This window comes from Phasianus colchicus, chromosome 7 (genome assembly GCF_987193195.1).
Source record: "Phasianus colchicus chromosome 7, bPhaCol1.hap1.1, whole genome shotgun sequence".
NCBI classification, from domain to species: domain Eukaryota; kingdom Metazoa; phylum Chordata; class Aves; order Galliformes; family Phasianidae; genus Phasianus; species Phasianus colchicus.
In genome coordinates this window covers 35,791,665-35,816,647 of record NC_143442.1, presented here as the reverse complement: position 1 = coordinate 35,816,647, position 24,983 = coordinate 35,791,665, and the positions used below count along the sequence as shown (strand labels likewise).

The following is a 24,983-nucleotide window of genomic DNA, read 5'->3' as shown; positions in this document are numbered from 1 at the left end:
AGTGCTACACAGGCACAAAACAGGGAACAAGACAGAAGCTGCTGATCTGGCCAGACGTTGCTTTGCTTGCATAGCTGGGTTACATCCTGATGGTATTACAGGAGTTACAATTCAAAGTTTAGGAAATAGGGAAAAACACCTTTAAAAAGAAGCACAACTTGCAACACAGATTCTCATACTCAATGTTTAAATAGTGTTGGACCCCCTCTCCATGTGTGCAGTGCAGTCAGTATAATTCACTGTCAAGTTGTGACCAGTTCCCAAGAAGCAAAAAGATTTGCCAGAACAATAGTCTGGGAGCCCAAAAAGCAAACAAAAGACTGCTTAAAAACTACTCACAACTGCTTGGAAATGCTTGATTCTTCCTCAGATTCTAAGGGTGTGATACTGAACTAGCCTCAGGCTTAGCTGCAGGATGGATTGTCCTTTCCAGCTTCTAATTCTGCATATTGCTGTATTATACTTTCTCAATTTATGAGTGAATTCCTGGTGCACTCTCTCACCAGTTCTCCACGCAGCATGCTTTCCTCTTGCCCTTCTCGTTGGCCATCCCCAGGACACCTCACTTGTTCTGTCTTTTTGTATTTGCTTGCAGGCTTCTATGTATGCTGTCCTCACTGCTGGGATGATTTGCTTTGGTATTTTTTAATTGCTTTTCCAACTAGTCATTATTAGTAGAAACTCTTGATTACACATGACAATATTTTTTCTAAACAGTTCTGAACAGCTGACTTTAAAGCTTTCAAGCTGTGAGTAAATCCCCACGTTTGCTTGCTCTGTAGAAAGTTGCTTTGAGCAGTGCCAGCAAGAACATCTCCAGTGCAGGATTCCAGTTGGACTTGCTGTTCTGTCATTTACCAGTAACTGAGCACTGGCAAGAATCGTGTGTATTCCTACTGTGCTGCAGCACAGCCTGTCTCTGGCAAGGGGATGCAATGCACATGGCAGTGCCTCGAGAAGTTGCCAACCTGACCCCAAAAGCAGGATGGTCCTGCTCTGAGTCAGGGGTGTACACAGGCGAGTCAGCAGGGAATTGCTTGCTACTCATGCATCTTTTTGCTTAATCTCAAGGTTCATTGTGTCTGAATATATATGTTTAATATATACACTTGCATTCTTTTGCTTTAAATGTGTAACGTGCAGTTGAAGTCCCTGTAGATGTGCCTGGAAGCCAGAACTGCTTTCCTTTGTTTAGTATCAGCACTTTACCCAAACCCAGTGCAGCCTCACGTGATCTTGGAAGAGGCCTATATGGAGACCTTTTGGATAGCAAATACTTTGTCAAAGTGCCTGACATCCCCTGAAGATGACTTCATTAATTAACCTCAGAGGAAAAACGAGCAGTTACAGACCTCACACTGGTCTAAATAAAACTGGAGGGGTTTTAAGGACAGTTAGCCTTACTGTTGGTTTTCGCTTTCTCCTCGGATGGCATTGCAGTGCTTGGCTTTGCCCAACAGCTCCTGATGGCATTTGATGATGAATCAAACAGGGGAGCCCTTTACAGAGCACTGCAGCACAATCTTATTTAACTGAACTTTGGCTAACCCAGAGCCCATCAATTCACCAGCACTCCGTTCCCTTCCTAGAACTGAATGGGTTGTGTTGCTTTTTTTTCCTTTGCGCTCACCTACAGCCAAGCAAGGGGCTGCCAGGTACCTTCCCTGAGGCACAATAGCTGAGAGTCAGTGCCAGATTTTGTCTGGAAGGAGAAGGCCAAGTTTTGCAGTGGCAGAACATGCCTGCACTCAGTCAGAAGGTGCAATTTCAGCTCCGGTCAGGCCTGCAAGCTGGGGTTTCATGCCCTGTGTGTACTCAGAGGCCTCTTTGAACTCCTTGCAGCTGCAGATTGTGCTGTTTATCAGTACTTCAGCTGCTCACCTGAGGCTGGCTCAGGTAGCCCTTGCAAGCTGCCTTGGTGCTGCTAGGTCCAGCAGAGGCACGCTCCAGTGGGATTTAGGAGGATCAATGCCTGGCTGAAGGAAGGGGTAGACTGAAACATTTCACTGTGTCCCTTTTGCATAAGGGAAGAAAAATGTTGTGTCACCAGGAGTGCGTAGCTAGGGAGGAACTGCTGGCTTTGTTTTGTGAAACACTGGCAGTGAAATTGCAGCTCCTGTTCCAAAACTGCACCCGGGCAGCTCCAGAGCACGAAGCAGTCTCCTACGCTGCTGTCATGCCATAAATAGTTGCAATGCAAGGGGATTTAGCTAAATACCTTCATATCGTGCTGAATAATTATTCCCAAGTGCGTTCTAATAGTCTTAATTAGCGTGTTGTCAAATAATGTTGAAGCGAAGACTTCAGCACACACTGTGTTATAAAACATAGTGCCTGCTAATGACTTATTCCTTCTTGTTTTTAATCCCAAGCCCTAGAGTCATTTTAGCAGCAATTATCAAAGTTGTAAGTCAGCCCCCTTCTAAATCGTGTTCCAGCTCTGGCGCACTGCACTCATACCAGCACTGTCATTTGTCACCTCCTTCTGTCACTCTCATAACCTCGGCCTGAAGTGATGATGGTGACTCTTTTCTGTATCTGCTGAGATTTCTAAAGGAGGGGATCGCTGCAGGTTTGGTTCTGTTTCAAAGCAGCTGCCCATCTCCTTTCTTGGCACCTTGGACTGTCATTTCTTAGAGCTCTGTGGCTCCTGGTGAGACATAAGTATTCAGTTGAGTTTGAGTTGCAAAGTGCTGTAGACAAAAAGGGAAAAAAATAATTTTTTTTCTTCCATATATCTGGCAAAATAGTTTCGTTCAATTAGAGTAATTTTGTAACTTCTGCTGCAGGCCTTGTCTATGACACCTTGATGCTGAAACATCAATGTACCTGTGGAAACACAAACAGCCACCCGGAGCATGCGGGGAGGATCCAGAGCATCTGGTCCAGGCTGCAGGAGACAGGTCTCCGTGGCAAGTGTGAGGTAAAACAAGCACAGCAAGGGGGCAGGGTGGTGGGCCTGGGGGAGAGAGCATCTGGTTTGCATGGTGGATTGCACTGGTGGATTACAAGCAGCTTTTGGGGCCAGGTTCTGGTTTGGAAAGCAGTGTGTGTGTACCAAACCTGCAGCTTGGACTGCTGATTGCTACCTGGATGTGCAAACTTTATACTGCATTCCAGCTTTATCGTTTTATAGCTCCAGCTGTTGGCAATGTTTGGCCATATGTGGCTTAAATTTAACACCTAGATAACTGTAAATGCTTGTGTGTTTGCTTGTCAGGAGTGCTTTTCTAGCAGTCTGATTTCATTGCATTGCAGTGACTGTTAAAATTTTGTGAGATGCTGGAGAAGGCTCTTGCCCGATGTGAGCTGTAGAGTTTGCATTGAAGCTTCTCCTGTAATTTTCAGCCCTATTCCCTGTAACCTGGAAATCCTTATCAACTGTTAGATTTTGAAATGGCCAACTATGAGAGCACGACATGAAGTGACCATGTCATTTGATATCGCTCCAATCATAACAGGAGCTGTGGAAAGTTTATTTCTCAGAGGTTTATTAACTTTATAAATATTCTCTGATAATTAATGATCAGCCTACAGTGAAAGCACTGTGAAAAGAATGAGGGTAGGTGGATGCAACTAAATCTTGTTCCTTCAAGAGTGGTTAAATTAATTTCATTGGATGCGCATGTTTTAAGAGCAAAGCAAACTATGTGAAAGTTGCTAAGATAAAAAGACTAGTGTTTAGTAATTATTATTCATAGCTAGTAGTAATGATGATAAATTAACCCTAGTGTTTGTTCATCAGTTCTCTGAGCATCTGAGGGGTTTGAATCACGCTGTAAATATGAGTTATGTCAGCATCCGTCTAGAAGGATTTTCTGAGCAGTCAGGAAAGACATCCACGTGGTGGCAGCATTGCCATTAGGTAAAGCTCCCCTGTCATAAGCATATTTATCCCTCAGCAGAGTAAGGAAGAACTTCAGAACTGTTTCAGTCTGTGGAGACCCATGTAATTGAATTCTGGGATTATGGTGTCTGACAAAATAAGCACCTCACTGCTGTCTAGCTCCTCTGGTTAGAAGTGTTACTTAATTCACACTATGGTAGTTGCCTTGTCTCCTACAGTTCTGTAATGTGTGAAATTCTTCATCCCAAGCAACTGTTGTTTTCCTAAAGTTACTTCAGGTTGGTTTTGCAGTAGGAGCTGGATTTGATGTTCACCTGCTTTCTACCTGTGTTTCCCTCATGACCTGGTGAAATTCAGCTTCATCTTGACTCTTCCTTTTTCTGAAAGCATTAGATATGTAATGCTAGCTTCCTACCTGCAATCCCGTGTTTCCTTCTCTGCTGATCTGACCTGCCCTTTCTGGATACCCAGTCCTGTTTTTCTCTCATTAGCTTCCCTGTTCCTTTACATCTACTGTACCCTACTCCTGCTCCTACCCACATCCAACTTTTCTTCTCTATCCAGGTTTTGTGGTCACAGCCTTTCCCTCTCTCTCCATCTCCTCCCTCCCTCCTTGCTTCAGTGTTCCGTATTTGATAGGGTTTTTCCTGCAGCTGCAGACACTCATTCACCTTCTGTTGTCCTTGACCAAAGTAATTCATTTCCATGTTGCAAAGCCATTTCGTCATCCCCTGTCCTAGTATTAGGTCTGTGGCAACTGCAGCCAGTCAACAGCAACACCAGGGTTATGGCAGTCAGCAGTTTGCCAGGTGTGTACATGCCTTTTTTCCCTCAGCTCCTCTTTTATTCTATGTTATATTTTAGCTGGTATTGGTGGCACTTCTGTGTGCACTCATTTTATATTCACTGTTGCAGGTCTTGTGCCGCAGACGTTATGAGCCAGTTAAGTAAGCCCAAGGGCCTGATGTGAAAATTGTTTGTGATTATTTGGTTAATCCACTTATTACAACTCGTGTCTGTAAAAGGACAGTTTGAAATTTGAAGTTTCCTTATTTTTGTGTTGCCTCTTGCTTCCTCAGCAGCCCTTTGCTGTGGTCTGGTTGTGGGTATAGTTTGATTCTGTTAGCAGCAAGTATTTGATAGAAATGGATTAAAACCTGCACCCTGCATAGCAGATAATCCTATATACTGTGTATTGATCATGCAGCTCCATCAGGACCCCCATTTCTCTTCCAGAAGCAGTTCAACACTTGGTCCCCACACAACTGCGTGCTCTGTTTTTTCATGCCAGCTCAAACAATTCTCTGTGTCTGTCTCCTGGAAATTTTTTTTTGGTGGTTCTGTTGTGCACAAGCCTCGTGCCAGGAAAGGACTCTCAGATAAATATTTTGTTGTGCATGCAAAAAAAATGCACGCTTTGAAATTTCAGAAATGCAAAAGCCCATTTTCATCAAGCAACCCAGGGGCTCCTGCACAACCTGCCAAGCGCCGAGTTCCTGTCATTTCTCTTGCAGGCAATAGAAGGGATCCAGAAGGGGCATGAATATTTTTAGAACAGAAAAAGCACAGCGCTTCCCGCCCACCCACTCCCCTCATTTTTCAGCAGTGAAACAGATACGTATTTGCTGAAGTTGTCAAAAAATCATTTGACATCCAGCTGAGGGGAAGATGTGCAGCAGATTTGCAGTGTGATAGGTAAAAGTCCAACAGGTTTGCATGAGTTTCAAGATGACCCTTTGGAATGAAAGCAGTTGTCTGAGCTTAACGACATCTGTGGTTTTAGAGCATAACTTGTTTAATTAAGTTAGCTTTATAAAACATGGCAACTGCTTTGGTATATGTTCAGAATTTAAAAGCAACAATTATCCTAATTGAAGCAATCGCAATAAAATAGGCTCTCCCCCAAACGAGAACCCACAATTGTTGTATAGCATAATCCTCCCAGCCTTCATCAGGAAATCAATAGGTTTTGTTGTGTGTTTTGGATATAATCAAACCCTTGGACTGCTCGACCAGGATTGAGAAGAATTAGTTCCTGAGTCAGAGTCTGTCTCCAGGCACATCTTGGCAGCAATCCTGTGCTGTTCAGAGTACGAGCACTGCTGGCTGAAGCCCTCGGGTTAATTGGAGCTGCTGAGGACAGACGTGAAAAATAGAGCTTGGGCTGAGCCATCTGCTGGAGCGGAGATGCACGCAGAGTTCCTGACAATGCATGGTGCTTGTGTTTGGCTTGAAGGCACGATCGGTCGCTGCTCCGACACCGCAGAACTGCTGGGCATCAGCTGTGGACCAGAAATTTCTCATTGCAAAGCACTGAGGTGGTGCTGGTGCCTGGGGAAAAAAAAAGCTTTGTTGCCGTTTCATGGCTCTGTGTGGCACAGAGGGAGGGGTGTAGGTGGGATGAGATCTGGTTCGCTGTTTCTCAAGTTTCATGTCCTCTCGTATTGAAACATCATGGGGTGAAAGGGTGGATAAAATGCAAACCTAGCATTTCGTGGTTTGAAATGAGGGAAAACTGGCTATGAAGAAAAAGAAGGAAGTGTATCGAGCAGCGTGAGAGATGTTGAGAATGTCAAGTTAGGGTTAAAAAGCCACCTCCTGAGTTGTAAAGCGTGGTTCTGACAGCCAGGAAGTGCCTTAGACTATAAGGGGGTAATACAGAGTGAGAAGATGGATAGAATCATAGAATCTTTTAGGTTGGGAAAGACCCTTAAGATCACAAGTCCAGCCATTCCCAAATGCTAAGTCCACCACTAACCCATGTCCCTAAGCACCACACCTACACATCTCTTAAACAGGGATGGGAGCTCCACCATTTCCCTGGGCAGCCCTTTCCAATGCCTGAGCCCTGACTCCGTGAATATCCAATTGAAAACTCTTCTGGCAAAACTTGAGACCATTTCTTCTCATCCTAAGCACTGCAAAGTCTCAGGACTGACCAAGCATCGTGATTTAAGAGGTTAAGAACTCTTGAAGTGAAGAACTGCTCAAATTTGGAGCATGGACAGCACACTGAGTAACATGCTGTGATAGGTTTGGAAACCCGTCATCCACATCCGAGGAATGTTTTGTTCCTTCTTTAGTCTGGGTGGGGATTGAGTTCATTTTCTGGGTATCTTTGCATTAGAACTGAGGATAAAGATTTTGGTGTGTGAGCTGGGAAATAAGAATGGTGCAAAAGCATCTCAGGCACAGTTCTTTGCAGTCAGTTACTCCTTACTGAAACAAGCAAGTATTAGCTGTTTCCTTGCATGCATTTCACTGGAAGCACAAAAGAAATTTCTCCATTCTCTCTCATATCCCATTCCATTCATGCTGCCATGAGGCAGGGAGGTCCCCACACCCTGATGTTGAGCACAGACCTTGGATGGGCTTGTAGGGCCACCTCTGTTAACCAGGAGCATCCACAGAGGAGCTGGCGCCTTATTGCAGTGGGTGGCTGTTCCCGTGCATCCACGGGATGCCAAGAAATACAACAAACTATTTCTGTCTGTCCACTAAATGTAGCAGCCGAAAATGGGTCAGTACGTCTCGTTCAAAGGGAAAGAATTGGCATATGGGCAAAAGGGAAGCTGTAAAAGCCTCTAAGGGTAACTGAGAGAGGCTTACCATGAACAAAAAAGGAAGACAGGATGAAAGCTCAGGGGGGATTTGCCAGATATTTCCATCCCTTCTGGGTCTAGCATTTTTGTGATTATTGCCTCTTTAATGGGATGGTGTATTTTTGCCTCATCATTAACCCCAGGAAATGCTAGGTGGTGGAGCAGAGCACGGAGAAAATGAAAGAGGAACTGGAGAGCAGAGATGCCAAAATTACGAGAGCCAGAGCGCACGAGCACTCCTGCAGTGCTTTGATTTCTGCTGCCTTATGGCTCAAACGATTTTACAAAGGGATTTCCTGCATGCTTTGAAACACGTGATGAGGGCTTCTGCTGAAATTTTGAGATGCAGTTCCCTAAAGTTTATTTTGCAGACTGTGCTGGGTACATGGAGGGGCTGGTGCATGGGCATTCGTGTGCATACATGAATTCCTGCACAGACTGCAGGGCACACTATGTGATGAGGGACATGTTTGCATGAGAGTGACCCTGAGATCTCCACAAGAGGCTTTCAGAGCTTCCAGCATGCTTATTGCCAACTACTTATCTTTTACTATTGCATAGAAAAAAAAAAAAAGTATAAAGTAACTCTATTTTTTTTTTCTGGAGAGATGAGTGCATGCAAGTTTCTGAAGCAAAGCCATCCCTATTTCAAAGTAACTCCTTCCCCACCTCTTGCATTACCTCAAGCCTCAGCAACTCTGTGCATATTTCCCTTGCCACCGTTTTGGAGGCAGTTGCAAGTTCCCAGTGCAAAAGACAAGATGTTTTTTCCACTGTCAGGAGTTGGTTGCCTTCTCTGGAATACCTGATATCCTCCAGGCAGCATCTGCCTGCCAGAGAGTGCTTGCTCCTTGCGAGAGGCCAGCTTGCACTACCCAGCACATTCTGGCAAGCTGACAAGCATGTTATATCACAAATGGGCAATAGAAACAAAAGGAAAGCCTCAAAGATCCCAGAATGGCTTGGTTTGGAAAGGACCTTATAGCCCATCCAGTTATAGCAGGGTTACCACCCACTAGATCCAGTTGCCTGTGGCTCCGTCTGACCTGAAAGATATACTGGAACTCTATGAAAAGAGTTGTAAAGACCTTAGTTTGTTAAATTTAGAGTGAAGTTGGATTCTGTTGACATCAATAAAAGTTTTGCAGTTTTTTTCATCAGTAAATCATTTCATAATGGTTTATAACTGAAATCCTGAATAATCAGTAGTTAGCAGTCCCTGTGTAGTTCAGCAAGTGCTCTCTGGTAAATATTTTTAAAATAAAGAAATAAAAAATCCAAAGATGACTTTTTATGTCAAGCTCATATCTTCACCAGCATTTTTGGGCTTAAACCAAAATCTGTCCTAGGAAGATTTTTTCATGTGAGAACCAGTGTTAGATTTTTTGGTCGTTGTCTTTATGACTTGCTAAGTTACAGAAAGAAAAAATATTTGTACTCAGCAATGAGAGCTGAGCATTAAACCAGTGATCTCATCGTTCGTTTTCTTTCCTCTTTCAGTGCATTCGTGGAAGAAAAGCAACTCTAGAAGAGCTGCAGACAGTTCACTCGGAAGCTCATACACTGCTGTACGGCACAAACCCTCTGAACAGACAGAAACTGGACAGCAAGAAACTTCTAGGTATTGTTCACCGTGGGGTGTGCTTCCCTTCCTGACCCCCTGCATTCACACTACTGCCCACTGCCCCAGTTCTGGCAATCCCTTAGTCCTGCTGGTGTGAAAGGTGAGCACTTGGTGCTCCCACCAGCCCCAGCTGTAGGCAGTTCCCAAGATGATTCTTCCCCCACTACTGTCAGCATTGTCTTGAGTTATACATCTTCCTTTCTTTGGGCAATCCCTAAACCCTAGCTAGCTACAGCTTCCTTGAATGAATGCCCTCAAAATCTAAAACCAACCTAAAACCAACCTCTCTGAAGAGAAAAGATAATTTAGAGTCTATTATATCTTTGCACAGTCTGCTCTGTGCTCCTTGCCTGCTAATAACCAGAATACCCTGCTGAGGACCTGGATCTGCAGCACAAACCAGCTGCACAGGCATCAACAAATAGATGTCAGGACTGTATGGATAATCCACAAGAAAGATGCAGGGGCCTCTTATTGAAAGTCCTACATTTGTTTAATTTTGGACAAGATTGTTTATTCCTTTCACTGGGAACTGGATCTTTCTGAAACTGGGCTGCTTCTGTAGACTATTTCCTTGCAGACTATCTAGAGGATGGTTGTTCAGATAGCCATTTCCAACCAGAGCAACCAGTTCACATTGATTTTGGCACCTTACCATCATGGAGCATCTTCTTTACCCTTTGTTTTTTCCTCTTCACAGCAGGAGGTAATAAGCTGGAGGGGCAGTTTGTGAAGTTCTGCTATGGGGATCAGCAAAAAGACAGTTATGGAATCTAGAAGTTAACAATGTTTATTTTGGGATTAGCTTCACTTTGAATGATATAAAAAGAGGATTAACTTGATGACCTGCACATTGCAGTAGTCATAGCAAAAGAACTGGAAAGATTTTTGCAACATACTCAGTATGTACATTAGATCCCCAAAGAGGAAAGCTATTAGCCACTTGTTTAAACATGTAATTAGTGCTGTATTTATAGCTAAGTTGCCATCTCTTTAAAACGCAGAGAAATGAGAAATAGACATCTCTGGCTGAATGATAGCACAATTAGTATATACAGTTTAAGAAATTTATGATGTTATATCTTTGGTTGTGTAAAATTCTTGCTTTTCATAAGGCATATCCATTAATCCAGAGAAACAGGGTGTAAATCTCCCCTGTAAATCTAGGAGGGCTCCTCATTTGCACATGCACCACCTTCATTCTGACTGATCTCACTTCACTGATCTGTAGTGATGATGCAGAGCTGAAGATGATGACCTGTCCCCATGAATTCCTCATGGTGGGATGCAGGCAGTCCTTCAGCACTGTTGGCTTCACCAACCTGGATGAGATGGGGTTGATACCCTGTGTGGGGCTGGGAGAAGCAGTGAATCACCCTACACTCACTCCTTCAGAAGCAGCTTAAAGTCAGGCATTTGATACCCCTTGCAAGATATATATACGTTTTTAGAGTGGACTGGGGTAACACTATAACTGTTTCCTTCTCATTCAAATGTCACGTCCTCTCAAAATACTTTGTCATTTGCATTCAACTCTTGGCACAACCTATATCAGTAGTTCCACAGGTGTATTTGTGGAAAGAAAGTTTATTGTTATTCCCACATTTTGACTGAAACAAACCTGTTTAGAGAACCTGCAGGAGGATAAACTCTACCCTTGAGTACTTCAGTATGTGTGCTGTGCACCCCACATGTCTTTCAGTTGCACGTTTTAAAATATCTCTAGAAATTAAGTTTCCTCTAGTGAATAAAAATAGTTCTAACACCTGAGGGCATTCCAGTACAAAGAGTTGCATGCGTATGTGTAATTTGCAAAGAACATTAAGTTGTCAAGGGGCTGTACTCTGATAAATCATTCCAAGAATAACCTATTTGTGAGTGAGACCAGAGTTTGGCTGGGATTGCAGCTGAAGCTTCAGCCATGGCCCAGCATTGCCCAGCAGCTTTTCTATTAGTTTTGAGGCTTGAAGACATAGAAAGTTCATTGAGATTGTTAGTTGCAAGGGATTTTTGATAGTGCTTAGCTGAGCTCACAGCAGAGCAATTCTGTCTTGAAAACCAGTACAGTTTCCTAACTTGTTGGCTTCTGGGCTGGAGCAGAGAACACAGCTTCTGATGTGTTGGGAACCCCCCCCCCAAAAAGCCTCGGTATCTGTATCTGTGCACAGAGATGAACAAGCCTGTAAGCATTCCCTTTAGCTATGCTCTCTTTTTGAAAGTTTAAAAGGCTTTTAAATGTACATAACAGCTTTGTGGGGTTCTTTTAAATACATCTGTGGGCTAAATGTATGGCAGGTTTGAAGTCTGAGACCAAAGCTTCGCATGAGGCTCATGTTAGCTTGGAAGACCTGAGTATCTTGACATATATATGACTGTGATGGGGTAACTTCCTCTGTTCAAGCATGAGAAATCTCAGTCTAGAAGGAAGAACTTGTGAAGCTGAAAGATGAAAACAAGGATTGCTTGGAGCAGAAGGAGATGTCTTCCTCCTACATACAGTCTCCTGAGCAACAGATATGAGGCTGTGGGGCTGAAAACAAAAGAATGCCTAGATACCAAACAGAGCCCATGATGCAGTAAGCATGTAGTACAGGTCCAACCAAAGAATCATATTAAAATTTGTACCACCAAAAAATGGCAAAGTCTTAGTAGCTGGGGACTCCTTGCTGGGAGGCACTGAGGCCTCCGTTTGTTGCCAGATAACCTCTTCAAAGAGACTTGCTGTCTTCTGGGGACATGTGATGGTAAGAAGACTCTACTACATCTGATAAAACAAGATGACTACTGTCTGCTTGTTGTCATTCAAGTAGGGTCAGGGGAGGCTGCAACGAGGAAAACACAGAATATTAAAGGGGCTTTGCATCCCTTGGAAAGATGCTAAAGGGATCAGGAGGACAAGTAGTATCCTCCTCTGTCCTCCCAGCTGGTGGCTGGGTCCTGGAAGGAAGAAGGAGAATAGATCAGGAAAATTACTGGCTGGAGGAATGGAGCTGGGATCAAGATTTTGGGTGCTGTGATCTTGGGCAGGTCTTGGAGAGACCAGGTATGTGGGTGTCAGACAGAATGCAACTGAGCAGATGGGGCAGAAGTGCAAACTGGCTGGATTGATTACCAGAGCTTTGGACTAGATCTGATGGGGGAAGGGGCTGGAGTTACTTTTGACAGAGAGGGGCCTGATAATGCTGTCTTTTTAGTAACTGTGGAGAAAAGCTTTCAGTTGTCCAGTTGGATCTTGTGATAACATCACCAGTAGGGTTTAAACCTTCTTTCATCCCTCAAGAGATACCTGCTTCCCTGAAGTACCTCTGTGTACCAGTGCATGCAGCGCTGGAAATAAACAGGAAGAACTGTGAGATCTGTGATGTGTCTCAGGGCCGTGATCTCACTGTGATCACGAAGACATGGTGGGACAGCTCACTTGACTGCAGTGCTGTCATGGATTGCTGTGTCCTCTTTAGGAAAGGCAGTTTGGCAAGACAAGGTGATGGAGTTGCTCTTTATGTGAGAGTGCAACTGGAATGTATCAAACTTCACTCAGAGGGAATGATGATCAAGGGCAGAGCATGAGGGTAAGAATTAAGTGACAGGCTAACATAGGTGATGCTGTTGTGGGTGTGTACTGCAGGCCACCTAGTCAGGAGGAGGAAATGGATGAGGCCTTCTACAAACAGCTGGAAGTAGCCTCATGGTTCCTGGCACTAGTTCTCATGGGATACATCAGCTATCCTGATACTTGTTTGATAAGCAACACAGGCAGGCACACAGAGTGCAGGTGGTTTCCTGCAGCATGTTGATAACTTTTTGGTGCAGGTGGTGCAAGAGCTGATGAGGAGGAGTGTAGAAGGCTGGTCAGGGGTGTGATGGCTAAGGGAAGCTTGGGATGCAGCTATTACATGATGGTGGAGTTTAAGATCTTGTTTGAAAGAGGTAAAGCATAAGTAGAATTGCTATCCTGAACTTCAGGAGAGCCAACCTTGACTTCAAAGACTTAACTTGGAGGTAGCCCCCATGGGCTAGAGTGTTAGAAGGTATGAAGCCCATCACAGCTGGTTAGCACTTAAACACCACTTCTTCCAAGCATCCCTAAGAGTAAGAAATTGGGGAAAGGTGGCAAAGAGGCCTGTGTGGATAAACAAGGAAGTGGTGGATAAACTGAAAGGAAAGAAGAAGGTCCGTGAAATGTGGAGAAAGGGCCTGCACACCTGGGAAGAATATAGAAATGTTGTCAAATCCTGTCGGGATGCAACAAAGAAGGATAAAGCCCTCTTGGAATTAAACCTTGCAAAGAAGGTAAAAGGTAAAAAGAAAAGTTTAAGTATGTCAACAGTAAAAGGAAGACTAGGGAAAATGACTGCTGAACTACTTTCTTCTTTCATCTTTGGAAGGTCCTGGCAAATGGGAGAGGTGCCTGAAGACTGGAGGTTAGGCATTGTCACTCCAATCTTTAAAAAGGGCAAGAAGTAGCATCCGGTAAACTACAAGCCAGTCAGCCTCACCTTCATCCCTGGAAAGGTGATGGAACAACTTGTTCTGGACACCATCTCCAAGCAATTGGAAGAGAAGAAGGTTATCAGGAGCAGTCAACATAGATTCACCAAGGAGAAATCATGCTTGACCAACCTGATAGCTTTCTATTGATGTCGTCACTGGCTGGATAGATGCATGGAGAGCAGTGGGTGTTGTGTATCTTGACTTCAGCAAGGTGTTTGAGACCATCTCCCACAGCATCCTTGTTATGAAACTTAGAAAATGTGGGATAAATGAGTGGACAGTGAGGTGAATTGAGAACTGGCTGTCTGGCAGAGCTTAGAGGGTGATCAGCAGCAGCACAAGGCCTGATCAAAGGCCTCTAACAAGTGCTGTTCCCCAGGGGTCAGTCCAGTCTTGTTCAGCATCTTCATCAGCAACCTGGTTGAAGGGATGGAGACCACTCTCAGCAAGTTTGCTGAGAGGAGTGGCTGACACATCTGAAGGCTGTGCTACCATTCAACAAGACTTAGACATACTGGACGGTTGGGCAGGAGGGAATCTGATGGGGTTTAACAAGGGCAAATATAGAGTATTGCACCTGGAATAAGCACATGCATTGCTACAGGTTAAGGGATGACCTGGTGGAGAGGAGCTCTGTGAGAAAGGACCTAGGGGTCCTGGTGGGCAGCAGGTTTGCCATGAGCCAGCAATGTAACCTTGTGGCCAAAAAGGCCAATGGTATCCTGGCGTGTATTAAAGAGCATGGCCAGCAGGTCAAGGGAGGTGATCCTCCCCTCTGCTCTTCCACAGTGAGGCCACATTTAGACTAGTGCATCCAGTTCTGGGCTACTCAGTTTAAAAAAGACAGGGATCTCCTAGAAGGTATCCAGCAGAATAGTCCTGCAGTTGTTAGTCTCACTCCTTCCTCAAAAAGTGCCCTTCTTTACCAGCAGCCACCACTGATAATGAAGATCACTTCCATAGAGTTAGAATCATAGAATCATTCAGGTTAGGAAAGACATCTACAGTCATCTGGTCCAGTGCCAACCCATCCCCACTATGCCCACTGACCACCTCCCTCAAGCACCACATCTCCATGGTTCTGGAGGGATGATGACTCCACCACCTCCTTGGGCAAGTTGTTCCAATACCTCACCACTCTTTCTGAGAAGAAATTTTTCCTAATATACAACCTGTACCTTCCCTGGTACCTCAAGGCTCTTACCTCTTCTTCTGTCACCAGTCATATGGGAGAAGAGGCTGACCCCCCTTTGGGCATTACGGGGATCTTTGCTGTGTTATATCAGAAGGGTTTGAAGGTGGCAGGCTGCACAACTCTACCCCTGGAAAGGTTGCTATAGCCATTGAAAGTCTCAAGATAAAGAATATGAATCCATTTATCACTTGACGCTGTGGAGCTTTGGAACCTGTTGAACAAGCTTAAATGCAGGCAAATAAGACTGCTTTTAATTTGTGGATAGCAATCATAAATTGTTGTTAAGAAGATAAATATTGAAATAATAGGTGGATTAACAGTGAAAGATGTGACAGGAGGTCTAAAGCAGGATGAGCTAAGAGTTTTCATGTGGATCTAATCACAGAGAGAGTCTCGCTATGTGCTCGGATTGATAATGCAGATGCACCAACTCCACTCCCAGTCAAAGGGCAGCATATGTGTCTGACTATTAGCTTCCATTAGTTTTAAAGAGGTAACAGGCAAATGAATCTCTGGCACTGTACTGCAGATCTTTTATGGTGCTGGCACGTGCATATTTTCTTCTCCCTACTTGCCTGTTGTGTGTAGATACGTATACAAGTCATGCACAAAGGGTAGCAGTAGACATGAGAGTTTTCAGTGCATGGTTTATAAATATGCAACATTTTCAATGGATAATATTGCTGCAACACAAGCTGAGGAAGTGATGTTAGACTCATTATAGTTACAGAATTATTTCTGCAGATGGCTTTCTTCATTTTTCCCGAATTATTAACATTGGTTTTGCTCTTTCAGTTAAAAACATGTTTTATTTGCTTGCCACCGGTTTATTTTTTGTCTGTCTGTCTTTTATGAAGACTCAAAAGTCTTCTAGTGCCTGTGCAGATGACTGATAATTAGAGGGTTTTCATGATTTCCATCCTCTTTCAGTTGAAAGTGGTTAAAATGTTCACCTCAGACATGCTGAGCAGTCATTGGTAGCATCTCAATCATTTATAGTCAGCATGATTGCCTGAAATGTGGAACAGTGCAGAACTGTTGCATAAAAATGGGTGATTTATAGAAGGCTTTTATGTCAGAGAGGCTTTTGAACACGTCCAAGTGTGTATATTGTTTATGTGCATGTTGTAATATAGCAGGGTTGGCTGCGTGTCTTCTGAAAATTGCAAGAAAACTGTGATCTGTGACTGTGTTCAGAAAGATTTCAGCATTGCCATAAAATTGGACCGCAATCTGGTGAACTTTGACTCTCTGACTTACTGGATATGTATGTTTTTTTTCCTACAGGTTCTCTAACGTCGATGTTTGTCAGGCTTCCTTGTGGTGGTGTCGGGGTGAGTACTCTCTTTAATGTGTAAATAATGTCCTGTTTGTTCTCTGAGTCCCATTGGTAACAAAAATCGATGCTTTGCATTCCATCAAGTGGGTAATTGCTACCAGATGTTCTCCATAAACAGGGTCTGCCTGGGGTGTGGGTTTGCAGTGACAGCCTCACGTGCCTTTCTTCAAAAGCAGTGTGATGATTTGAAACTATTTGGAGCACCAAAAGCGTGGGTGACATTCATAGGCATGTTTCTCTCTGGCTTTGGGGACAAGAAACTTCATTTCCCAGGCAGTGATGCTTAATGTCTAAGAGGTTACTGAATTTTAAAGCAACCTTCAAATCCAAAAGTGCACTGCAACCACACAGAAAGCAAGATGTGCTGCTTGTGCTGCGTCAGTGTTTCATCTTTGGTGTTTGTGCTTCAGAGCTGCCTGTCTCACAGGGCAGGTGGAAGATTTATTAATAAAACAGTGATACTGAAGGACAAAAGTTGGGAAGTTTCAGTAAATAGTGAGTTCTTTGCATCTGTGTTATTGTCCTGGAATGAAAAACCTCACAGATTACAAAGGGTAAAATTGCAGTCATTGGTATTTGGCATCTTTCATTTTTTTGAGGCTGAATTCTGAAAGTGACTGAAATACCCGTCCATCCATCACAGAGCAGCTGAACATCAGTTTTCATCTGTCAAGATTTCATACAGTTTGAAAAGAAACAAACAAACAAAAAAAGACATTTATTCCCTGAAGACTGAAAAGAAGGAATATCATTCCAGTGCCTTGTGCTGAAGGTTTGGGTTTGTTGTTTGGAGCCTGAAATCTTGAAAGTTTTCCTTTCAGCTCAGACTTTCTGTGCAGGGTGACAGTAGAGAAACCCTCATAGAGCAGGAAGGGAAAAGAATGAGAAGAGACAATAAAAGGCGCTGTGTTTGAAAATTCACAGTCGTAGTTCTTATGCATAATTGTAGCTCGTGAGGTTGAATTTGGAGGTCTGGATTCTGTTATGGAAATGAAACAAAATTGTTTTCTTCCTGAGTCTTTGCAAAATCACTGCTTTGAAAATTATCCCGTCAAAAAGAAAAAAAAAAAAAAAAGAATAATCGGCGTTTATTCATACCGCCACAACTGAGCACTCGTAGAGATATTTTATTTTGTATTGTAAATATGCTGCAGCCTCCTAATTCATGACAAATTTTTGGCTGGAGTTTAAAAGGTTTGGATTTACCCTGCCCTGCAGTCAGGCATGCCATTCAAAGCAAAAAATTATCATTTGCAAATGAAGACTGAATGGTAACAAGTAGAGACAGTGCCTGAGCCTAACGCGGTCCCAGAAGTCTTGCATTAAATCCTGAATCAGGGCAGGAAGCACCACGGCGCTGGTATTCCTGATAGGCTGCTGATAAAGATAATATTTGCTGCTCGCTGGTCTCCACTCAGCCTTAAATATGAAATAAAACAGTTTTCCACTTTTCTGCAGCATTTCAGTCATCCCGACCGATGCTTTCATGTTTTGGAGGAAGAGCTTTGTGGAACTGGTAATTTACCAGTCATCAACAACGTGCTTGTCAGATTTTTCATGGGAAAAAAAAAAAAAAAATGCATTCTGGTTGTTTTGCTTGTTTTTTTTTTCCCCCCAGTTCCATTGGAAGGCAGCACGGGCTCTTTGTGTGCTTCTACTTGCAGGAGAACAGATTCCTCGCTGCTTTTGGGCTGCATTTCTGATCAGTATATACACTGCAGCTATGCATCTGTGGGGAAAATGAGGCCACGGCACGCAGTGATGGGCTGTAACATATTGAGCATTACACACCTGGGTGGGTTGAAGTGCTTCCCCCCTCCTTTGGGGGTAGGAGATCTGCACACCGATCGCACAAGCTCCTTTCAGTCCTGTTTTCTGCTGTCCTTCAAAGTGTGAGATCTGTCAAGAAAGCTGGCTTAGCAACGTTGCGTGTCTATTGAAGAAATAGAGGGAAAACTGTACTCTTTGTTAGCATGCCAGTTCTGTCAGACAAGTTGCTCTTGGTTTGATTTGCTATGGGAAAACGTTGGAAGGAGCTCTACAGTGGGATTTTAGTTGGGCCACAGAGCACGCCTCTCGGTAGCAGATGAAAAACAAGTTATTTTCTGCATCAAAGAGGATGACGAGACGTTTTTGAGACACGTACAATATTTTCTGAAGAAATAAAAAGATTTAAAAACATCAGAGCCCAGGGTAAAGTATCAGTTGTGAAGAATTTCGGTGAGAGAGGAAGTATGATGCAAGCCTGAGAAGTTCCAGCATGTGAAGAATGCTGAGAGATCGAGTGCTTGTTATGGTATAATTGAATAATTTCAAATTGATTTAGCAAGAATGCTTGGGGGTCCTGCTGCTGTTGGCAGGCTGCAAGGTGACCGTATGGCTCCTTTGGTGGACAAGGAGCATCAGAGCTGTATTTAGACTCTCCTTTGTTCAGGAACACCAGGTTGGCAGAACATGACTTGCTTCTGGACAATCAGCAGTCTTACTTTTGTCTTTAACTTACAAACTGAGGAGGTTGTGGGGAGGCAACCCTGGCGGTGACAGAAGTTGGTGTGAGCTCCAATGGCTCTGCACTGGTTTTACTGGTAAGGGAGCATCAGGAGCACGGGATGATCTGAGCACCTGTGGGACATCTGGTTTGTAGCCCAGAGCTGAAGGAGAAGGGATTTATTTCAGCAGAAGGGTAGTTTTCTCTGACTCTGTCACTTAATAAGTGCAGCCTAGTGAATAATTCATGGTTCACCAAGGCAGTAGACAGCTTTCCAGCTGGCTGACTGCTTCGTAAGGAGGATTAGATCCAGAACACTCAATACTGTTCTGGCAAATGCTTGCCAGGGGGCTAACATGATCCATAAAGAAAAAAAGAAAGGTTTTGAAAAATCAGGCTACCATAGAATAAGTTGGGAGCAATCCTCTTTTGGATACATCACTGATTAGAAGGTAGAGAGCAGCAGTCAGAATGAGTCCAACACGTTCTCTGAAATGCTGCAAAGCAAAGGATTGGTCTGTAAGCACATGCTGGTGATGGGATGGAATTTATTCAGGGTCACGAAGACAAAAGCTGACTGCAGGGGATATCGGTGTCACGAGAGCACAAAGCTAAATAGTAAGGTAGTGCACAAAATGCAGTGTTGCTGGGTGCAAAATAATGCCTGAGGGCATGAGGGAGGCCTGGCCTGGAGTGGGTGAAAGCTGAGTGATTGCTGTTTCTTGTAATTCAGGAGAGGAGCTGGGGGTGTCAGATGGTATTTATGGGATGGAAAGCTTGAAGTCAAGTCCTTTTTCTGCAGACAGGGTTGTCGTGTAAGTTAAAAGAATAAATGGGCCTGAAAGGTGATGTGAAACAATGATGGGGGGGGGGTGGGAAAGCCCCCCAAAGCTGTTACACCTCCAGTGGCTGTGCCCCAGTGACATGGCACTGTTGCTTTGCCTTCTCATCTCCTCATCAGGGCTGTGGGTTAGGGTTAGGCTGCTGTGGTGCTGCTCAGAACCTTGCTCAGGCCTTTCAGGTGCTCTGGGGCCAGCAGATACATCAGCCTTTTTTGTTCTGCTTTGAACGATGAGGGAAGCTGTGAATTTTCGTGAGGTCTTTGTGCTAGCACAAGTGTTACAACAGGAATTTTTTGAAGGAGCAGGAAAAGGTTTAGGGCAGATCAGTTCACCACCTAACACCTTTTGATCTCCCTTCTAAAATGAAGTCACAGCTTTGCAAGATCAACGAGGAAGGTTTGTTCCCCTGTGGTTGGAAACTCTTGGTTCTTTTCATCATCGGTTTGTTTAATAGGAGGAAGCCCTCACATCGTCATGGCTGACACTAACAAACCTCCCCACCTGCACATGTCCCGATCCTAGCAGAGAAGGAAGAAACCACAGAGCCACTTATATCAACAGATGTGAGCTCTGATTTAAACAACAGTCATTTATTCCCACTGATCTTCAGCAACATCTGCAAGAGCAGTATTTCCATTTAGTGCCGTTACCTTCGCTTCTCCGCAGCACACACACTTTTCTTAAGCTATGGCTTACATGCACAGAGTGTTAGATAATCTGGGATAATGAGAAGAAAATTTAGCTAAAGGCTTTGAGAATCCATAATCTAGCGATTATTACTGGTTTTGATCTCTTCCAGAGTTTGTTCTCCTATTTTTGATTGCAGGGTCTTGTTTGGGGTGTAAAAAAATCTTTACCCATGCAGGTGTACAGCGTGCAGCAAAGTACATTCTTGCAGAGCAGAGACCAAAAAAATCCATATTCTATGAAATGGAAATGAGAAGAAACTTAATAGTGAGTCTTAGAAGAAAAAATAAATGAGCAGTGACTTAACCAGAGCTTTAGGAGACGTGAGAAGGTAAAGACAGCTCCCTGGCTGGGTGAATGCTGAGTGCTGATGACTCCTGAATGTGAGGATGAGCTGTGATGAGAGGAGAGCAGAACTCCTTTGTTTCTCTCCGCTTTGCAGTCCCTTGCCCCTGTCCGTCACTCTGTTTTCCTTGTTCTAATGGAACTTTTTTTTAAGATCCTCCTCTTTTTTTTTTTAAATAGCTGCCTAGCAGTACGTAATTTAGTGCACAGTGTGAGTCGGAAGCTCGTCGTGTGTATTTTTAAAGATTTCATATTTATAAGGAAGGAAAAGTTCTTTCATGTTTTGCTCAGAAACATCTTAGACATTCCTCTTAAAACAAAGCCTCCATCAAACTGACCTTCCCTCATCATTTTCTAATAATTGTGCATGCTGTGAAGGCTTTAGAGCCTGCAGCAGGTCCCAGGAGCTGAATTCCCTCTTCCCACGTCCGAAGATCCTCAGCTCTCCTGAGAGTCCGTGAAGCAGAATCAGCAGCCCCTCTGGCTTTGATATTACTCTCAAGCTAACAAGCGTGCTTATCCACTCCTCATCCAGCAGATGTGGAAGACTTGGTATCTCTGACGCAGTTGAATCCTCCAGTTTGGGAGAGAAAAAGAGAAATACACACTCTTAGATCAACAAAAGGCAAGAAATGTGCTTCCTCCCTCTGTAAAGTCCTTCCAGATGGTAAGGCTTGATGTGCTGTCCCAGCAACAACTCCTGTGATGGCAGCTACATCAAAGGGCTCGTCGATGGGGAAAGCCAAATAGCATCTCCCTGTAATGAACTTCAGAATTCAGGAATGATGGAGGGGTCAACAGCAGCCCGAGCACTGAACAGCAGCAGCTTTAGAGCCGGAGTGCAGCTCAGCTCAGGGCCACATTAATAAGATTTTCCAGCGTGGCAGAGCCTACGCCCCTCTGCTGCAGAGTGCTGATGACTTCAGTGGGACCGTTCAGACACTTCCAGTGTAACGTGATGAAGTGCTGCCTTGGATTAGGGCCCGGCAGTCTCCAGACATCCTCTCTGGGAAGGTGGCTGGGTGTTAAATCCTTATCGTGGAGATGCGTGGGACAAAGCAGTGCCAAGCTTGGCTCTCTGGATCCAGTCCTTCTCCCACTGGGTAGCTGGGCATGGCAGAGACTGGCTTCTATGCTGCAGGCAGAATGCTTTTCCTAAGTGCTTAATTTCTGCAATAATCATCTCTTTAAAACCTGTCTTGCCCTCCTCACTCCTGTTGGAGTGCTGCCAACACAAGCCTGGTTTCTGCAGGCAGTACTGCCTGAACTTAGCAGTGTTTGGCTCGGGCACTGGTGGCTTTGGTGTGCTTTATGGGAAGGCTGGCACAAATGGAGATCTGAGGGTCCTTATGTAAAGCTGTGCACCGGTCATGTACGAGTTCTGCTTTTAGCTATTTGTTTCCTTGCTGACTTTATGGTGAATAAATGTGCAAAATTGTGCATTCAAGTGAGGGACCTGGTACTTGGAGGGGAAAGAGGGAGAGGACACCTCTTTCTATTGCTGTCCTGCAGCATTTTCTTTCAAGACTAAGACAGATGGGTTATATTTGCCCATTCCAGGCTGCATGGCATAGCTGTATCCCTCGAATTGAGGAAAATGGAACCAGCACAGAGTGGCCCTTCCACGGTAGCAGTGAGGCAGCAGAGTCCTACCAGCCTCGTCCTTCCCCAAGATACCAAGAACTGAAATTAACACTGCCGGCACTGAGGCTGTAATTTGCTTTGCAAAAGTCAAACTGGTATTCTCAGTTGCTTAGTTAGGTGTGTTTGCCACCTGCAGACAACATCTTCTGCAGGCATGCTCATGACTCCTAGCAGTGTTGTATAGAGCTCAAACCCGTTGTACTTCTGTCCCCTGTTAACTCAGGGGAGCCCTGGCACTTTTACTGGCTAACTGTAACTTCAGAACTGTCCTAGGAGCAAATGGTGCCAGAAAGCATCCCCAGTAATGGGCCTGGAATGATTTCCACTGCCTTCAGCACAGCCCTGAAGGAGGTGGCTCAGTGTTGTGTGGGGTGACTTGTATCTCCTCGCAACTCAGTAAGCAGGTTGGCTGCCAGACAAAGCAAATAATCCATTTCTCCTATTCTCCTTCTCCATTGTTTCCATAAACGCTCTCAACGCGGAGCAATATGTGAAAAATAGCTGGTGATCCTTCACATTGAGAAATGCTGCATTTATCCTGTGATGGATAGGAGGACTGTACAGCAGAGCTTTCCTGACATGGGATAGTCCCAGCAGTGTGAATTTCACAAGGGCTGGGGCTGGCAGGAAGAAAACAAGCTCTGCTCTCATCACATCCTGCAAACAGGCCAGGCTGCTGGGGAAGAGATCCAGGCCCTGTGCCGTTTGTCCCCCCGCAGCCTCCAGCTGGATGACAGCAAAAGCTACACAGGCATCTCAGCATCTGTCTTCAAACCCATCCCATCTTTGTGCAGTTGGTGGGGTGAATGTGGTAAAAGCCAGCCCTCTCTGCTTTTGGTTTCAGTTAGGGCAGGATCTTGTAGCATAACTGCACGGAGAATGCCTGAAGGATGCCGTGCCTTTGGCCTGCTGGCACATCTTCTGGGGGGAACTGTAGAGGATGCTGGTGCTGTCAGATATTCAGCGCTGAAGTAAATGCCTGTAATCAGCTCTTAGATTCTGAAGATCTGCTGTTAGCTTTGATGGGACGAGAGAAGTTGGTGTCAGCATAACCTTACCCAACTGACAAGCCTGGGCGTTAAAAAGTTCATTATTAAGTATCCCTCTTGTGGTGCTTTAATTAACAAGATTATTGAATGCTTTTGTAAACCACTTTTTTCATCTGAACTCTGTTTCCTCCAGCAGTCGAGGGGAAACACTGTTGTGGTGGTAGAAGTGCTGGTAGGAGACACCTGCAAAATATGGTGCTGAATTTCCTCCTCTTGTTAATGCACTGGCCCTAAAGCATCTCATGAGTATCCTTCGTTGGTGCTGTTACCTTTAGGTGACGGTGATCCTAGCCTTGGTGTTGCTGAGATCAGTTCTGCCAGTTCCCACATTTAATACGTTCAAGTAACTCCGTATCAGACATGAGTCTCTGTTTCCTGGCTGTCCTCACTGTTGCTAACCATGGTTCCTGTGTGTCTCACTTAGGTCGACAGTGACACGATCTGGAATGAAGTTCACTCATCTGGTGCTGCTCGCCTGGCTGTGGGCTGCGTCATTGAGCTTGTTTTCAAAGTGGCCACAGGAGAACTGAAGGTTGGTATGACAGTAAGCAACACTTTGCTTTGAAAAGGGCCGTGTATGGGAACAGCAGGGCTCAGATCATGACTGTGTTGTGCAGGAGATCCAGCAAGCTTCATTTTAATGGCACCATCTGGCTTTGGTCATAAAAATCTTTGAGGATATCAGCAAGTGAACAGCAGACTCCTGGTGAATGTTCTTACGTGCTGATTAAAAGGAAGAAAGAAACCAGAACAGCAAGCAAAATCCCTGTTCCAATGTTATCTGAGGGTCTTGCTGCTGGCTTCAGCTGGGCCAGTCAGCTCAGTGACCTCATGCAGAATTTATTTTTTTTTCCTGAGTGGAAGGAAATGCTATACCAGCCAGTTTCCCTAAAATTCATGTGGATATCTTCCCCTCCAGAACAAGGGAGTACATCATCTGCTGCTGTGCAGGAACCATTGAGGACAACTACATAATTGCAAGGCACAATTAGTGCTCCTGGCTGCATGCATCCATCCTTGTGAGATGAACCTTCCTATCTGTCTCATTTCTTCCTTTTCTTATTTTCGTGTGTAGAATGGATTTGCTGTTGTTCGACCTCCAGGTCACCATGCAGAAGAAAGCACACCCATGTAAGTATGCATACGTGCTTTGTGATCTTGCTTCAGTGTTTGTCTGTTGTGTGATCTACAGCCTGAAAAAGGCTGTTTGTTAGTTTACTGTTGCAGAATTTCTGTGCAAAACGGTGTCATATTCAAAGCTCTCAGTAATTCCCATGAAGAGGGCAAATTCCTTCTTTGTGCTTTTGGGTGGGTAGTTCTTAGCACAAACTGACATTACAATCAGGCCTTGGAATAACGCTGCTGCCTTTATTTACTCCTGTGAGTTGTTTTAAGCTCAATGTTAATGGCTCACACAGTGTGAGGAAGGTAAGAATACCATTAATAGCAGTGTAGCAAGCATAGCTGTGTCCTGAGGTCACAACACTGACTGAGGAAAGGGGCAGAGCAGGAAGGCTTCACAAAGCCAAAGTTAAGTCAGGCAGCTGACGTGTGTTTTAAACAGCAGGGTTTGTATTAGGGTTTTCACCAGATATCCCATGCATTCTGTAGGGTCCCATGCTTGAATTGTGCTGAACTTGTGTACTGTGCTGAACTTTCGTGCGTGGAGTTTCTGTGCTTCACTATAAAGTTCTGAGCTCCGTGAGCGTATCTCCTCTCTTCCAGCTGATGGCATCTCAGCACTCCAGGCCTTGGTTCTGTCCTTGCCTTGTCCTCCCTGGCCCCATCTCTTACATGTGAGCACTGGGGATCTGAGGGTTACCTGTGGGC

The 24,983-nt window shown here is 44.5% G+C and overlaps 1 protein-coding gene across 11 annotated transcripts in view; it reads left to right on the top strand.

Moving 5' to 3' along the window:
• HDAC4 (histone deacetylase 4) overlaps nucleotides 1-24,983 on the top strand; it is a 217,509-nt gene that overhangs the window by 168,625 nt on the left and 23,901 nt on the right. For all 11 annotated transcript variants that reach the window (XM_031604499.2, XM_090144556.1, XM_090144557.1 and 8 more), the window contains 5 exons: nucleotides 2,790-2,923; nucleotides 8,950-9,070; nucleotides 16,047-16,093; nucleotides 23,578-23,685; nucleotides 24,229-24,284. In XM_031604499.2, the coding sequence (XP_031460359.1) occupies nucleotides 2,790-2,923; nucleotides 8,950-9,070; nucleotides 16,047-16,093; nucleotides 23,578-23,685; nucleotides 24,229-24,284 (466 nt within the window). The remainder of the gene's footprint in view (nucleotides 1-2,789; nucleotides 2,924-8,949; nucleotides 9,071-16,046; nucleotides 16,094-23,577; nucleotides 23,686-24,228; nucleotides 24,285-24,983) is intronic.